The sequence below is a fragment of the Daldinia childiae genome, assembly GCF_008694065.1.
Source record: "Daldinia childiae strain JS-1345 chromosome Unknown Scaffold4, whole genome shotgun sequence".
NCBI lineage: Eukaryota > Fungi > Ascomycota > Sordariomycetes > Xylariales > Hypoxylaceae > Daldinia > Daldinia childiae.
The window spans coordinates 1,031,188-1,047,830 of record NW_022984645.1 but is presented as its reverse complement, the minus strand read 5'-3'; the positions used below and the strand labels follow the sequence as shown (position 1 = coordinate 1,047,830).

The following is a 16,643-nucleotide window of genomic DNA, read 5'->3' as shown; positions in this document are numbered from 1 at the left end:
CCCGAGAAGCGATTCTTCGCCTTGGGTGCCTTATGTAGCCAAACCTTCTCGCCAGATTGCGCATGCGACTGCACAGGATGGGTGCTATTGTCACCGATCGTTATTTCAATCCCATCGCTGTTGGTTCGATACTGAACTGAAGCTATCTAGCAATTGTTCCTAGTCGGTTGGCGATGAAGACGGAGGCTTTCTCGGTCAATTTCAGTTCAGAGAACGGGAGTAGACGCTGGTGGGAGTTCGGCCGTCTCGTCGGAGAGCGCAATCGGACGAATCACAGGTTCATCGGGTCCGAAGGCTCTCCGTTGATAATCTTGGTAATCAATATGTTAAGCACGCTACATAATTATAATCGAAAGATTGGGTCTACCACAAGTTGTGATGAGATCGGGATACTTTTGTTATCTACCTAATATAGCAGCCTTTCTACTCAATTTTCACCTTCTTCGTTTTTGATACTTAACTGGGTTATGCATACTTCCCTGTGGCTATTATCCTACAAATATAAATCTTGAAAGGCGCACACGATGATGTTCTAATGATCTCTGTTGGCTCTTCTTAGTATGTTTGTCTTCGGTGTAAAGGGGGTTCGTCTACTATAACGCCAGGGGTTCGCTCTAAGCCGTTTCCCGTTACACCCACAAGAAGCTGTTCTACCTAGTTCTACCTAACTATATCTACATTCCCATTGGTGGCCGTAACCGTAGGGCTAGACTAGGTCGCATTCGAAGCCACCTACCCACACCAGCAACCATTAAAATATAAGTTAAAATTACTGGCCAGCTGTCACAACAGGATCCAGTACATTACAATTGGATTACTTTACGGTCGGATGGTGTAGTTGGTTATCACGTCAGTCTAACACACTGAAGGTCCCCAGTTCGAGCCTGGGTTCGATCATTCAACCATTCATTGATAAGATGAAATAACTTTTTATCATTTTCTTTTCTTCTTTTTTTTCTGTCAGTTATAGGATAAGTATTAAATTAATAGCTAAGTTATTACTATGTACCTATTCGTTCGCACTATCTTTAAAGATAAAGATATACAGTAACTACCACGGCATGGGCTGGCTTCATCTCCTTTACTCACCCAAGACTTCACCGTCCAGTTATCATGCCAATTCCTTTTCCACCTCCGCTCTCTTGCATGGCGGCGATGATACAATTATATTCAATCCTATATTAGAAGGGTTCCACTACATATTCCATTCCCGCATCCTTACCCTAGGATGGCATGTCCCCTGCGTTCCAGTAGATCATACCCTCGTAGAGGTGAATCCGAGTACGACAACGCATGTACGTGCCATGGAATTCATCTACCAAGACGGATACCGCGGAATTCGTATGTAGGCTTAATATGTATATTATATTAAAGGACGAGTTGTCCTACGAGAAATAAAGACCATACTACCACTCAGCATATACGCTTTAATTATACTTTATATATACCACACTTGTCCGTAAAGATCACACGTGAGCTAGCAAGACGACCATGAGCTCCCCTAACGATGCAGTAGAGCCGTTCCGGATTGCAGTACCGGACCAAGCTATCGAGACGCTGAAGGCTAAGTTAGCGTTGACGACATTCCCGCGAGAGACGAGTTTCTCGAATGATGGGGACTATGGCGCACGGCTGAGCGATGTGAAAAGACTGGCCACAGCGTGGAGGGACACGTTTGACTGGAGGGAGGCCGAGGCAAAGCTTAACGACACGTTACCGCAGTTTACGACCAGGATCGCAGTTGATGGCCACGAGGACGATTTGAAAATCCATTTTGTGCATGCAAAGAGCGAGAGGAAAGATGCGATCCCATTGTTGTTTTGTCATGGATGTAAGTCTCTTTTACCCCGCTACTTTACTTTCTCCTTCTACGGCTCAGCCATTTTCGAGTATGGGTAGTGAGAATATTAGGCGTTTATTAGAGAGTTTGACTTATTCACAACTGATAAATAGGGCCGGGTAGCTTCATCGAAGTCATCAAGATACTACCGCTCTTGACAACCAGGGCCGGAGAAGACGAGCCAACTTTCCACGTCGTAGCACCGTCGTTGCCGAACTATGGCTTCTCGCAGGCGACCTCGAAGCCCGGGTTCGGGATACCGCAACACGCCGAGGTGTGCGTACGTAGCATAAAGCTCCCCTTTTCCTTTTGGCACTCCTTAGCAAAATAGTTCTAGGAAATACCTGTGACCCCAAAATATTCAACACAAATGACCAATATCTAACCCTGACCACCACAGCACAAACTCATGCTCCGGCTCGGATACAACAAATACGTAACACAAGGCGGCGACTGGGGATGCATGATCACACGCGCCATGGGCGCAAAATACCCCACGCACATAGAAGCCTCGCACCTAAACTTCATCCTAGCCTCTCCGCCCAGCCCGCTCTCCTCCCCGCTCCTCTGCCTACAACACGCCTTGGGGTTATACACGGCCGCCGAGAAAGCCGGGCTGGCACGCACCCTATGGTTCCAAGAGAACGGCAGCGCGTACGCACGCATCCACGGCACCAAGCCGCACACCCCGGGGTTCGCGCTCGCCGACAGCCCCGTCGGCCTGCTCGCCTGGATATACGAGAAGCTGGTTGACTGGACCGACGCCTACCCCTGGACCGACGAGGAAGTGCTGACTTGGGTTGGCATCTACGCCTTTAGCGAGGCCGGCGCGGATGCTAGTATAAGGCTGTACTACGAGGCCATGCATCAGAAGGATATGATTGCGGCAGGAAACGGGATCGCGTCTATCCAATCGTGGAATGGGAAAGTCCCGTTAGGATTATCATATTTCCCTATGGACGTGGCGGTGCTGCCGAGTTCGTGGGGGAGGACGTGTAAGTTGATTCCTTGGATTTTCTTGTTTGTTTCTTTGGAGTTGGTCATTAACTTTTTGCTGATGTAGTGGGACCGGTGGTATTTGAGAAGAGACATGAGAAAGGGGGACATTTTGCTTCGTTCGAGAAGCCTGATGAGCTGGTTGCTGATCTCCGAACGATGTTTGGGAAGAGCGGGATTGGAGCGAAATTACGATTCTGAGATAGGCGAATCTCACCATGTCGCATTCACCAAAGTAAAAAGTTAAATTATGCAGGTATTAGCAATGTAAATCGCGATGTATGTTGGCCAGTACCAAGTTGCATCTGCCCGCGATCATTCTCTATAAATTCGCTGCCTGATAAGAACTAATAGTGACGTCTAAGGTCGAAGCCTAACTGTTAAGAGCAAAGAAGAAGTCATCGCAGAGTGGCTAAAAACCATCGAAACGCCGAGCCAAAATGATAATATAATCCATGTTTCCTTTCCTAGACCAGCCCATACCACGGAAACATCGTCCGAACCGATAACTCCATTTCCATACCAGGGATAAATTAACCAGCTTATCGTAGTATCGTAGACAGGTAAAGCCTCCTTCACTGTCCCGCATCAATAACCGCTCTCTTGCGCTTCTGGCCGGCGACGGCAGTTTCACCCGTACCCGCATTAGTAGAAGTAGAAGCTTCAGGGTTCGTTTGCGCAGACTTAGCACGTGATGGGACGCGTCGTCGTCCTCTAGATTTGCCGGCGGTAGGAGACACATCCTATTTGTCGTCCTTACCAGGCATGACCTTGGCAGCCTGAACAGCGTGCACTTTGGATATCCAGTTAGCTGAAGGCTGCACCTTGCGCACGGTTCGCAGCTCATCCGATGTGTATCCGGGAATGCGGATGTTGTAAACGCGCTCGAGGACGAGCTGAATGTCTCGTATTTCAAGTACCTTGCTGCCTCGTTCCTTAGCAAGGCGGCAAGCTGTGTGTAGGACATTATCTACGAAATTATCGGCGACGCTGAGGACAGACTAGAAAGTATTTGTTAGTATAATAGCCGATAGGGAACGAAAGGATGTCCGCTGCTATTAATTACGATAAACTTACCTCTTCAACATCAGGGGTTAGGTAGTTGCCGTCAGCACCAGGAGAACCGCCACCGCAAACCTGGCGAACCAGCTCGTCGAGCTTCTTCTTGGAAAGCACATGTTCACCTTCGGCATCGAATTGAGCAGGAGGCATCTTGGAAATGACGGGCTGGCTCATAGTTCCACCCCCAGTTGCACTACCGCCACCGTACGATGGGCGGCCGGCAGTATTTCCTCCGCCAACGTTGACGGCTTGCGGAATCTCCGTCGCTTTGGGGGGCAGGTTCTTGCTGATAGGCATCTTGGGATTCATCGCAGGAGTAGTAGATTGTGGGTGCGCGTGAGAGTGAGTAGGATGATTTGCGTTACCAACCAAGCCACTAGACCCAGGTGTTGACGCAATACCACCGGATGAGTTATTCGCTTGGCCGGTGATGTTAGTTGACGAGTTGGCACGGTTAACTGCGGCGGCGTGAGTTAGTGGACGGACTTGGGATCCTGTCACTTGTCCTGCAGACTGGGGAGTCTGAACACGCGCTGAGGCTTGGGTTGGTGTTCCCGCGGAAGGTATGTGTGCCGAAGCGGTAGCGGCAGCAAGAGCAGTGTTAACCGGTGGAGGATGCGGCATGTTGTTGGAAGGTTCGCTCTTAATCTGAGGTTGATTAGTAGGCGCAGGATGCGATTGGGGTTGCTGCTGGAGCTGCTGCTGAAGTTGTTGCTGGTGTTGAAGTTGTGGGCCTGCGGAAGGTGTAGCAGGAGTAACAGGAGTCCCAGGATGCTGTTGCTGGTGTTGCTGGTGTTGTTGGTGTTGCTGCTGAGGTTGGTGTGGTTGAGCCTGAGGTTGAACCTGATGTTGAATCTGAGGCTGCTGCTGCGGTTGTGGTTGCTGTTGCTGTTGCTGTTGCTGTGGCTGCTGCTGTTGCGGTTGTCCGGGGACTGTTGCCCGGGAGGCTGCTAATTGCTGGTTCTTCGCTGCATCCATCGCTGCATTCACAGATGCGGTTGCTGCTTGCATAGGGTGGGCAGCTTGGTTCTGCATGGGTTGTGGTCGACCTTGTTGGGCACTCGACCCCGGCGCTCCAGGTTGAGATGCTTTCATCTGTCCACGAACACTTTCGAGGAATCGTTGTGCCTCCACATACGTCTTCTGATCTTGGGATTTGCTTTCCTGGTACTTCCTGAGCTCCTCCGAAGTCATTGCACCCTTCTCTTGTCGTTCTTTTACCATGGCGTCCATCCTAGTCATTTTCGACTTGATAGCTTCCATCTGCATAAGATTCCGAAGATACCGCTGTTTCATTTCATTTAACCATTTTTGGCCTTGTTCCGGCGTTATCTGGGGCGGTATCCGCAAAGCTTGCCATGGAAGCTTGTTTAAATGCTCCATAAGAGCCTTAGGCACGACTGGAGGGGCCTGCTGCCCGACTGGAGTGGCATTAGGCGCGGCAGCACCAGGAGTTGCGATATTACTACTTGGCCCTACTCCTGCTGGTCTACTCGCAGGCCGTTGGGGCGTGGCCAAGCTGCTCTGAGCTTGCTCACTCTGTATATTCTGTTGCTGTGGAATGGGGCGACTTGGTTGGCCTAGTTGGTCCTGAGAATTTGCTTGATTTCTTGCTTGTATGGTTTTGACTTTATTATAAACCATTCGAGAGAATTCCGCGACTTTAGCTTTGGCTTCTTGATGCTCTCTGGTTTCTGATCCGAACTGTTCCATCTTTGCGTATAGTCCTTGAAGCCCTGTTTCGTACTTCCGTTTCTCGTCATCGGTGAGATAATTAACCGTACGCATCTGCTCCGGTCGGAGAAGTCGCATCATGTTCTGCCCTTGGGCAGGCTGCCCCTGAGCTGGATTCATCGTTTACGTTTACGTGATAGTTGACGGTGCAAATAGTAAGGTTCAAAGGTGAAGTCGTGTACCTCAACAATTGATGAGGGCTAGGAAGTGGGTAAAGATAATTAGTAATTAGTAGACAAAAAGTATTAAATTGGGTTGGATTGAGTTGGAGGGAGAATCGGAATTCATACTTGGATCCGCTGAACTTCTGCACAAATTAGATACAGAGAAAATTAAAAGATGACGGAGGGGCTCTTCTCGATTAAATAGAAGCTTGATGGAAGTTGCATGGACGCGTTTGAAAGCCTAAAGGCTGACCACAGATGTGCTATTAACCATAAGATGTGGCTTAAGCTAATGTCAAAGTCTAAATACCTAGGTACCTAAGGTACATGATGTGGCACTGCAGATATGCTAACAGTCACGTGCATGGAGTGTCTAGTATACACACCTAGAGGTAAAAGTTGTTATTTACCTAGATAACATGAACCTGGGAATAATAACTACTTCATTAGCTTATAATGGTGATCAATTTACTTACATACTCTTAACCTATGGGATACAATTATAACAGGTAGTTGACTAGGTTAGGTACTTACTATAGTTAATTACAAAATCTTAATACTTAACTACTAGTTAACTTAACTTCAACTTTAACCAAATTGGTTGTTTATTAAGTAGCAGCCAACTTGGTTACTACTTTATTTATTTACCTTACAAGAATGTATAAACTTCTAAATAGTCGGGTTGGAAAAAGCTTTCGTAAAGATCCTATAAATACCTTGGTCAACTAAGCCATAGATGATGAACTAACATATACCTAGGTTAATAAAGATAATACGCATCCTTTTAAAATATCGAGTGTTCCACAAGCTATCTAGTAACCAAGAAGCTGTAGTGTACACCGCAGATATCCTAAACTAAAGCTAATAAGTCTACTCGAGCCACCAATCATCCATGCATCCAAAGTCTATATGCTATAAATAACTCAGAAGAGCGCGGCCTAGTTCTCCATCTAAGCGGCCGCTTCTATGCAAGTATCGTCGACATCGTCATCATCATATCGTCTACATCATTGGCGTCATTGTCGTCATCGCCTAGTCGCTCCCAATCCATCCGCTGAGTCCAAGTCTAAGGTATCTAAAAGCGAGATGAGAAATAAACAACGTGAAAAGCTGAGCCCTCCGTAATGGTCTCCCAGGCCATGTAGCCAATTTTCTATGCAAGTAATTTCAATACATATTGCTGCGATGACAGCTCCCGCAATCCCTAATTGTATGGTCCCGTCGAGAACCAATCGCTGTAGACTTTTCTGTTTTGGTTCACTAAGCCTACTGCGACGATCAGGTTCCATGACAATTGGCGGGGTGTCAACATTAATGCGTCCATATTCGTAAAGTATCATATAATCGTAAAGTTCAATGTCGCGAGTAAATCGGTTTGGGTCTAATTTCTGCTCCTCAAAGCAAATGTGACACTGTATATTTTTGTAACGTATAAAGTTGGTCTTATTCGGAATCAACGTCCATTAGAGTCCAATATGGTAACTCTCTTGCGAAGACCTCGGCATCATCTAAAATGATTTCGTCGTCGCTGTTCGGCTCTTTGAGCTCCTCAATTCGTTCGGGAAGCGGGCCCATGAATTGGATACTAATTCGGTCGCCAACCTTTCGCCGCATCCGACGGGTTGGACCTGTCTCGTTCCCTTCATAATAAGGAAGGACGTCCTCTCTATCAGAATCACTGCCTCGCTCGCTTACTGTTCGCTTGCTAAGACTTCCTGACTTCATCCTTCTAAGGCGGCGTTCCTCGCGTGTTTTTTGGAGTTGCCGGATGAATTCCTCATCATCGCGATCGATATCTCCATCTGAGTCTTCAAATGTGTTTAAGTTCTCGATACCTTCCATTACAGCCGGATCCATGTCCGGTGGAGGCCGAGGCCGGGATCTTGACCGACTCCGATCCGAATTCGCATACTCGAAAGCATACGGCCGAAGAACATCCAGATGATCATACTCACCGTTGAGTGAACAATCGTCGCTTAACTCTTCAATAGAAAATGTTGCTTGTTCGATCTGAATTAAAGTTGCCTGCTCTATGTGTTGGTGGCGCAGCTTTGGTACGTCCGAGAGTGGCGACTGCGGGGGGCTTGCAGATGAATCAGATTCTTCATCGGATGAATGTGAGGAACGAGGTGATATCTCCTCGGGCCTCGGCGCTCGAGTATAGCTGAATTTAGTCCCACCCAGCGGCCGGATATTAGCTGGGTGGTCTTGGTGGCTGTGAGCCTTTGAATGCCGCTGCGGGCGGCCGTTTAATGCTGCTTTTTTACGGTGGACCTTGGGAGATCCAGTGGTGGGCGTCTCTGGCGGTGAAGTAGGTCCTGCGGCCGCGGCTACTACGTGAGTAGTGTCCAGAGAGGGGGTGTGTGGCCGCATGGTGTCGGCTTGGTGTGAAAGCGCTTCCCGCCCGAGAATTTACGTCTTCCCTTGTCTTGCGTGATCTTATCGATGCAATTGACCTTTTGATCAGGCAATGTGGGGTAGAATTCGCGGGGGAGATAAAGGCGAACGAGAGACTTTTAAGGCGTCAGCACCCAGAGCAAAAACCTCCAACGCGGAGAAGTTATTGGACTCCGGTAACTGGTCATGTTAATCTCCTGGGAATTCTAGAAGGTCGGAGGGGCCGGACACCGCTACTACAATTCCTCCACAAAGGCGATGGAATTGGAATCGTCTCGCGAAGGTAGAATGAGACTTTATGCTATAACTTTAAGATTGAGAGTCGACGTGTCAAGACTGGCGGCGTTGACTCTCTCAAATCTCAAGTGGTCCTCATCAGTGACGAAGTACGGTGTCGATAGAAGACAAGAGCGCCACCGAGAGAAAGAGAAAGAGAAGAAAATTATCCCCTCGATGAAATTGCTTGAAATTGCTTGAAATGCTTGAAATATCTGTGTAGCGCATAAACCCTCTTGTGGATCTCCAGGAGTCAAAGTCGCCTGGGTCGGAGGGCTGAGAAACCCAGGGAAAAGATTCTGCGGAAACTTTTTAAAGGTTGGGAACTTATTCCAGATGGGGAGACAAGGTCTGACGGCTTATATTTCTGCTGTCTAAGCTCTGCTACGTATGAGAGAGAAATCTCATGTGTGCAGAGACCGAGAGGGGGGCATTTGTATTGGGGGCGGGCCTACCAACGGTCTTATAGTGCCTGGCAAATACATATACAAGTCTGTTATCCATGTAATAATATGGTTGTGAACATAAAGGTATACCTGAGCCAGGCTAAGATTGCGGACTCCCGGGCAGGGCAGAGTAGAAGAAAACGGGTCTAGCTACTCGTCTACTAGCCTATAGCAGAGGATCTCGCAAAGATTGCGGCTTGGGCACCAATGCTCCTAGGAGTCCCTGGTTACTTTTCGTTGGGAGGCATAGCGTGTCCAGAAAAAATGCGACATGTATTCAGCATGCGGCATGAGGCATGAGGCATATAGTAAAAAGGAAATCGAAGAATCTCAAGATGGCATCAAACCGACGTTGTGGTAGAATGTCATGTTATCAGTCAGAAGATGACCTAGAAAGTATGGTAGGTCAAATTATTACTGAACTGTTCAGCCGGTCCTGTTAGACCCCGGACGCTGACCGAAAAAGCATTCGTTCACAAAACTGATTAACACTGGTTAACAGCTGCTTTAATAAAGCACTGTACGTATGTATGTATGTATGTATGTATGCGAATACATAGGCTTGTCCTGCCTAGACGTAATAACTAGACGTATCAGGGCTTCGACCGAGGGCCCTGGGGCTACGGTAGAGGTTGTACGAGAGAAGATCAAAAATAGACCAGGGGTCAGGTAGCAGTACTCATGCCACTCATACCACTCGATTATGCCCAATGATCTTAAGCCTTGCCTCCTGCGGATAGGAAAGAAGAAAAGAGACGCAGCCGTAGTGGACGTAGTGGACGTGGTGGAGATGGGAAAAATTCACTGCTTGGCTGTTGATGAGGTCAGGGATACCCCAAGTCTGCAGGGCCTGCAAGTAATATAATGTCAATGTGTCGTAACTTTTTTATTATCCCTCCTTTCACAATGCGTGGTGTTGTTGTCAGGTGGCGATCCGACGCTGCGGTGACTTGAATGATTTGGGGGAGAGAATGAAACGAGTTCATCCCGCAAGTCATTAACCATCGTCATTTTGCTTGTTGAAAAGCGGTAAACACTTGTTACTTGTCGCCGCTTATTAGACCTGCCCTACTGAGGCAGAATGGAGGGATTAAGCCCGGCGGGATGGGAGACTAGGATAGATATGCACTAGTATAGCTTTAAATCCCCAATTCATCCGAGACCAAGCAATTGAGAATTATATTGTTGACAAAAGGCTTATATTATATTTTGTCTAGGATCACCCCGGAACATGAAATCCATCTTAGATTTGATGAAGCCTGTACATAAAAAAAAAATTGGTGTTGGAGTTAAATTTTGGCAGCGATGCAATAGGTACCTCCTACGTGGGTAGCACAAAGCCACATGGTGGGGGGCTGTGGCGCTGGGTAGGTACATATTCATAGGTACATGTAGGTAAGCGATAGGAGGGGTCAACACTTAAGAAGGTACATTGAAGTCGCGTGTTTGTTCAAGTTCAACTTGCAGTCTCAGGTTGACATATTTATTTTGTTTTATCGTCCCTATTTCATTTCACACTTTGGAGAATCTGTAAATAATATTCAAAAGCTCATTTATTCGATTCTCCTCTTCAATAAATTATAGTCATTCATGATAACCGTCGGATCTCTTGCCGTGTAAACGCGTCCGTCCCATCATGTCACTTCTCTCGGCGCATTTTGAGCAGATTGCTATCTCATGTCAAGGAATTGACAGTCTTCCGTACGTATATTAATACCTGGTTCGTGTTCTTAATCGTACAGCTAAAGCTAATTAGCACTTCAAATAAGCTTCCCACCACCCAAGATATTCACCAATGCCCTTCTAGCCAACCATGACATCACATCCCTAATTCGCGACACCGAAGCGCACGAACGAGCACTCTTCTCTGTCCCGCCCCCGCCTCCACCACCCACATCTCAGAACCCAGATCCTCCGAAACAGTCCGGGCGTCGGCAGACCGTTTTCAATGTAGCATCCGGCGAGGTCACGACATCTGGTAGCAACACGGGTCGAAATGTAGGTGCCCCGCGACGCCACACGGCTGTGGCAGCCGTTTTAGGCGGCGACCTACATGAGCAGATTCGCCGGAGCGAGAGACGTAGTGGAAGGGATGACGTCGATGTCGAGGTTCTACTCAAGGGAGCGGAGAAGTTATGCGGCGTTTACCCTTTACCAGGTGCTCTGGAGCGGATAGCAGCGCAACGATCAAAGTACGCGCATAGTCGTAGCACGCTGGCATACTATGAAGCGAAAGTAGCTGAACAGGCCGAGGCTATAGGAAGAATGAATAAGGATCATTGGATGGACGAAGAGGAAGAGGAAGACGATGGGGAGGCCGCCGCGATGGAGAAAGAAGAGTTCTTAACTGAGGAGGACCTGAAAAGAGAAGAGGAGCAAATACGGGAATTAGAGCGAAAAAAGAGAGAATTGCAGGGAAGGTTGAAGACGATAGAGGAAGACCTCGGCGGATTACTGAACCTGTAATACATAACTAACGACTATGATACCCCTAACCATCTAACTAATACAGTTAAACGCCATCCACCAATTCCTACGACAAGCCCGACGAACAGACCCTCCGCCGTTTCAAATTCCCCTCTTCGCTTTTGCGAACGCCTCCAAGAAAGTCTGGGGATCTTCTGCTCCGCCGACCTCGTACTTACCTTGAATTGTGAAATGTGGTACACCGTGTATATCCTTTGCATACGCCTCCTGAACTTCTTCGTCGACTTCCTTGCCGCCCTTGCCCGTTTCAAGCCAGTCTTTTACCTCTGCCTTGTCCAAACCGGCCTTCTCAGCCGCATCGATCAGCGTATCATGTGACGTTATGTCCCCCTCACCCTCGAAATATGACTTGAATAGCTCCAGCACGACACGGTTCTCAACGTCATTGCCTTTCGTCTTACCAAACTGGATCAGACGATGCGAGTCTCGCGTGTTACCAATCTTGCTCTTAAAACTGAAGTTGATGCCCTCCTCGCGTCCTATCAGCTCCAAGCGCCTTTGCATGGCTTCTAATTTGTCCGGGCCGAAGCGCTGGATCATGCGCTCAACAAGCGGAATCCCCTTCTTAGGCGAAGTCGGGTCCAAATAGAACGGGGCCCAGGAGACTGTGAAAATGTCATTCTTGCCGTCGGGATACGTCTTGCGGTAGAGATCGATAGCTCGGTCTAGGCGCTTCTTGCCAATGTAACACTATATATCAAATTGCTTTAGTATTCTACCGTTGAGCCGTTGTAGAGACGACTTACCCACGGGCAGACGGTATCCGATACTATCTTGACGCTGATATTGGTCATGGTGTACTACAGCAAGCTTACACCGAGGATATGATATATAATTCCAATGAGATAACTCTAGCAATATGTTATAACGTAATAAAATATTATTTGATAATTAGATCGTAGAGAGGCATAAACCGATACTTATATTCTACCTAACTATGATATTATGAAGCTAAACAAGGTGGGGAGGCCGAGGCCGAGCTATATACCATTGATCAAGATGGTCTCATTTAGCTGACAAATCGGTGTGTCACCAAGACCGGACCGGTATCGTGTTTGCTCCGCCCAACCGTAAGGCGCCGGCTAAGCATGTCGTCATGGTCCATTCTAGAATGCGGAATGTGTTACATTGCTAAGGTAGGTACCAATCCTTCGGGTTAAGATTTGGTTTGCATAAGTGCTGAAAGTAACCTATTATTTATTCGCATTTATATAGTTCTATTTATACACTAATAAGGTAGAATTGCGAATAAGAGAAATATAGGCACATGTTAAATAACAGGCAACGAAAAGAAGTTAGTTAATCGAGTTGAATAAAAATGTGTAATAGTAAAAGGTAGGCAATAATACTCGGCCAATGCCCTTAGATGTAATATACCTATATATATATATATATATATATGTCGTTTATCCAAATCTGACTGACTGAGTCTTCTGCATCATTCTTAAAACGGTCTATTTTGAGTTCTTCTGAAGTCTTGATTTGTTGATATAAGTGGAGTGTGTACTGTGATTTTAAATGCACTCACCTCAACCTTCAAGACATATTAAGACCATTCATAGTCACACTCTAACTCGTTCGGCTCTTCCAGGATATTATCAATATTTATAATATAATTAAGTAGTTATACACGGCTTTATAATCCTTTAAGTCAACTCACTTCGGTTTCCTAGATATATCATATAGTTCGAAAAACTGGGATCGATACCCATACCTCGTCAATGCCTTTAAATACTAGACAACCACTTATCAACTTCTTCAACAATACGCGGCGCTTTGTCGTCCCACGAATGCTTAGCTCCTTCGACACTAACTTGCCTTAGGATGTTTCGAGCATTCTTACTCCCTAGAATCTGAGTCCACATGCCATAGAAGACGCCTTCGAACTGGCCTGTGACGGTAAGCACTCCAGCCACATCTGGCTCGAGACCTTGGAACTCGCCGGGCAGGTTTTCCCATCCATGGCCCTGTACTAGTGCCTCGACCGAGCGGAAATAGGAACCCGTCTTGTGAAAGGCGATGAGGGGGTTGAGTTCTATTGGATATGATATGAGGATGTAGTGAGCGGGAGCGAATTGGGGAAATGATAGCGGGGGACGGCTGCATCCGGCGAAAATGGCACCCGCGGAGTAGCCCTGGATTTATGTGAGCTTCATGAACCTAATATAGGAGGTGGACTGGTAGCCTATACACATAAGAATAACTGATCCCCTTGTGTATCAGGGAAGTCTTTTACATATTGAGTCATGGACTCCCGAAGCATTCGCTATAAGTTTTAGGGAGTTTGATCAGTTACGTCTCATATATTATACTACAGAGTAAGGGGGAGAGGATGGACTTAGGGAAGTGTTACATGGTAGTCATTGATCCCAGCATCTCCTATCCAGACACCAAAGTCTGACCATTCATTCCCTCCCCCACTCTGGCCTATTCCACGGGCATTCCATGTGACAACTCTTAACTGTTTCTTATCCCTTAGATATTCGGCGAGAAGGCGAACTGGCGGTTGGTCAAAGGTTCCACCGAGACGTCCATGTGCTATGAGAGCAAGACCCTTTGGGGATTCTCCGTTCGTTGGATCTTCAACTCTAGTCTCGAGTTGGACAATGTCATGAGATGATCCTTGACCCATAGTGACCGTTTCAGTGAGTTTTTCTATTGTTCCTTTTTTTTTTTGGGTAATAAAGAGAGGTCTGAGAGAGGCTCGGAAAACTTCAAAAGGTGGGTTGGGAATGATTTGTGAGGTGCCTCATAACCTGAACGTATATCTCACTTCCTTTTTAATCTACTCGGGTTGGTGTAGCAAACGAAGTGTTCGCACAGTAAATATTCTATTTTGAAATTGCTGCTTATTATCCGACTTGGTTACCATTCACTTTCAATGCCGTTCAATATAATTGATAATGAAGTTAGGTGATTATGAAAGTAGCGTAAATCTATACAGAATTTCTTGGTAAATAGGTATCAATCAACAATTCCTTCCTAAATGTTACAAAATATAGCGCTAACAAATCGTAGTAGGGAAATGTAAAAGTATAAGTTTTAGTAAGTTTCGATTTTCGACTGAATGGAAGTTTTAAAGTTCTTCTGTTGATAATAAATTATCGCGACGAACTATGTTACTTCTAGGTTAATAGGTTAACCATAATAACCTTTATATGAATGATTGCTTAATTGCACGCCGAATCTTACCCCTCCTTCACCTCGGTGAGCTTCTAGCCTCCCCCGCCTTCGATGGTCCATGCTCCTATTTTTTTTCTGCTGCGAGCTGCCAATAGGTGCCCACCAAGGCACAACAATAGACTGTCGGGACTGCCCGGCGATTTGACCTAGTCTACTTCCACTCATAATGCGCTGAAGGGTGTTGCACGATAGACACAATATGTCAGCTAAAGGAAAAGAACCGGCCGCCCAGTACGATACAAATATACACCCCATCAGCTGAATTTGCTGTTACTGACAAGGTTGAATCTGCGATATAGAAAAGATGGAGCGACCACGAACCCGAGAGGAATCCCCCAGGCGCCGTTCGTTGATAAAGTCGAAGACTATGTCACCTCAAGAGACGATGTCCAGTCTACGCTACGCAGCTTCCAGGAGATGATCTCGTATGTCTACGCATCGTCTACCTAGACGAGGCACAAACCTCACAGCCATTCGTCGTATTAATCTCTCGGGATCATTTCACTCTCTACGCAGGAAATCTGCTGACACCAACGCTTGGATATAGTAAATATCAATTTATGGAACTAAATTTGCAAAGGAGAGTGGCTGGACTAAAAGACAAGATGCCTGATATACAAAAGACTCTGGAAACAGTCAAGTTCCTAAAGACAAGAACGGTAGGATGGCCTTAATATCAACTCGGTTAGGAATTTTTACTAACATAATGTTGTCGTTGTAGGAGGAATCGGATCCGATCGAAACAACGTTTGAGCTTAACGACACTTTGTATGCGAAAGCGTCTATACCCCCTACAGAAGAGGTGTACTTATGGCTTGGTGTACGTTGAGACGTTCAGGCGTAATGCCTATTATATCGAACAAGCATTTGAGTGCCCAATCCACTAACGGGATCGTCGTATAGGCAAATGTAATGCTGTCGTATCCCGTTGACGAGGCCGAGATCCTTTTAACGTCAAAATTAGCGGCTGCAAAACAGAGCTACGCCAATTGCGAGGAAGACCTTGATTTCTTAAGGGAACAGATTACAGTATGTGACCTACCTGATCTTGTTCACCATCTTGGAATCCTCCGATGGACAGACAGCTAACTTTAAACTAGACTATGGAGGTTGCAGTAGCGCGAGTGTACAACTGGGATGTTGTTCAGAAGCGAAAAGAAAAAGCAGACGAGGAACACAAAGGGAAAGGGACTGAGGATGGTGACGAGCAGCCAAACGGATAAAATACTATAGGGTCAATTGTTATATGTTAGCTCGGCCGACTAAACAGGACATACTAAGCACCATCTCTACTAATGAAACCTCCTGCCTGTTTACTACGTCTCAAGTGAACGATTAGGAATGTATGTGGATTTAATCTTATTCTCTACCCGTGTCCGCGTGTTGATGACGCAATACAATAATTCTTACCTGGAAATGATGATTACAATTGACTATTTGCAGTACCTATTCCCCTTAAATCCATAAACTTAACTACCATATTTCCCTAATCTTGTCCGACTTTAGGATGCATAACTAAGTAGTTATAGTCTTTGGTAGTTCTATTGGTTTGTTATGTTATGCGAAGCGTACATTACCTTCAATTCTAGATGGAATTAAAAGTGCCTATGGAAAAGGCTATTGAAAGTACCCAAGGTACTCGTATATATAAAAGGGGGGGAAGGGGGGTGAACAGATACCTAACCCCTAAACATCTTAAATATTATGTAGGTACATATCTAAAGTCGGCAAGCGGCAGGCCACTAAGAAGCGTGATTAAAGTTTGGGTAAGTTTGGTTAAGTTTGGGTCCCCAGATCTCACCGCTGCGCACCAATGACGATGTCCCACTTGGACATGCCCGCAATCTAGCGCCGCCACTCTTTTTTTTTTCCCAATGATTATAATTTTGTATGGTAATCCATACCTGACCTAGAAAATTACCTAAGTAACCTAACAGGTAACCTACCAGTTTACCTACCATATCCATACCTACCTACTAATGTACTACCTATCCATATGTACTATCGAGTTACGGTCTAACAGCAAAGCGGCCCCCCGACTTTTTTTTATTATTACTA

At 46.3% G+C, this 16,643-nt stretch overlaps 6 protein-coding genes across 7 annotated transcripts; 3 read left to right on the top strand and 3 right to left on the bottom strand.

The window, feature by feature from the left end:
• Positions 1-1,491: 1,491 nt before the first annotated feature.
• GL218_04609 (putative epoxide hydrolase) lies at positions 1,492-3,037 on the top strand (the record flags this gene model as incomplete). Its single annotated transcript, XM_033581227.1, has 4 exons — positions 1,492-1,831; positions 1,954-2,120; positions 2,241-2,835; positions 2,904-3,037. The coding sequence occupies 4 exons, from the start codon at positions 1,492-1,494 to the stop codon at positions 3,035-3,037; spliced, it is 1,236 nt and encodes a 411-aa protein (XP_033435172.1).
• Positions 3,038-3,579: 542 nt separating this feature from the next.
• Positions 3,580-5,752, bottom strand: GL218_04608 (Transcription initiation factor TFIID subunit 12; the record flags this gene model as incomplete). Its single annotated transcript, XM_033581226.1, has 2 exons — positions 3,580-3,837; positions 3,914-5,752. 2 exons carry the CDS (start codon positions 5,750-5,752, stop codon positions 3,580-3,582), a joined length of 2,097 nt encoding a protein of 698 aa, XP_033435171.1.
• Positions 5,753-7,239: 1,487 nt separating this feature from the next.
• On the bottom strand, positions 7,240-8,169 carry GL218_04607 (uncharacterized protein; the record flags this gene model as incomplete). 2 transcript variants are annotated; one of them, XM_033581225.1, is made up of 1 exon in its annotated part: positions 7,240-8,169. In XM_033581225.1, the coding sequence occupies one exon, from the start codon at positions 8,167-8,169 to the stop codon at positions 7,240-7,242; it is 930 nt and encodes a 309-aa protein (XP_033435175.1). The 2 variants fall into 2 exon arrangements, with proteins under 2 accessions (XP_033435175.1, XP_033435174.1); XM_033581224.1 differs by having other exon boundaries at positions 7,240-7,653.
• A 2,382-nt stretch (positions 8,170-10,551) lies between these two features.
• Positions 10,552-11,381, top strand: GL218_04606 (putative dash complex subunit spc34 protein; the record flags this gene model as incomplete). The annotated part of the gene is made up of 2 exons (XM_033581223.1): positions 10,552-10,616; positions 10,685-11,381. 2 exons carry the CDS (start codon positions 10,552-10,554, stop codon positions 11,379-11,381), a joined length of 762 nt encoding a protein of 253 aa, XP_033435173.1.
• Positions 11,382-11,483: 102 nt separating this feature from the next.
• On the bottom strand, positions 11,484-12,196 carry GL218_04605 (uncharacterized protein; the record flags this gene model as incomplete). Its single annotated transcript, XM_033581222.1, has 2 exons — positions 11,484-12,092; positions 12,149-12,196. The coding sequence occupies 2 exons, from the start codon at positions 12,194-12,196 to the stop codon at positions 11,484-11,486; spliced, it is 657 nt and encodes a 218-aa protein (XP_033435177.1).
• A 2,588-nt stretch (positions 12,197-14,784) lies between these two features.
• Positions 14,785-15,808, top strand: GL218_04604 (putative prefoldin subunit 3; the record flags this gene model as incomplete). Its single annotated transcript, XM_033581221.1, has 6 exons — positions 14,785-14,816; positions 14,885-15,010; positions 15,133-15,244; positions 15,307-15,405; positions 15,489-15,614; positions 15,686-15,808. 6 exons carry the CDS (start codon positions 14,785-14,787, stop codon positions 15,806-15,808), a joined length of 618 nt encoding a protein of 205 aa, XP_033435176.1.
• Positions 15,809-16,643: the final 835 nt, after the last annotated feature.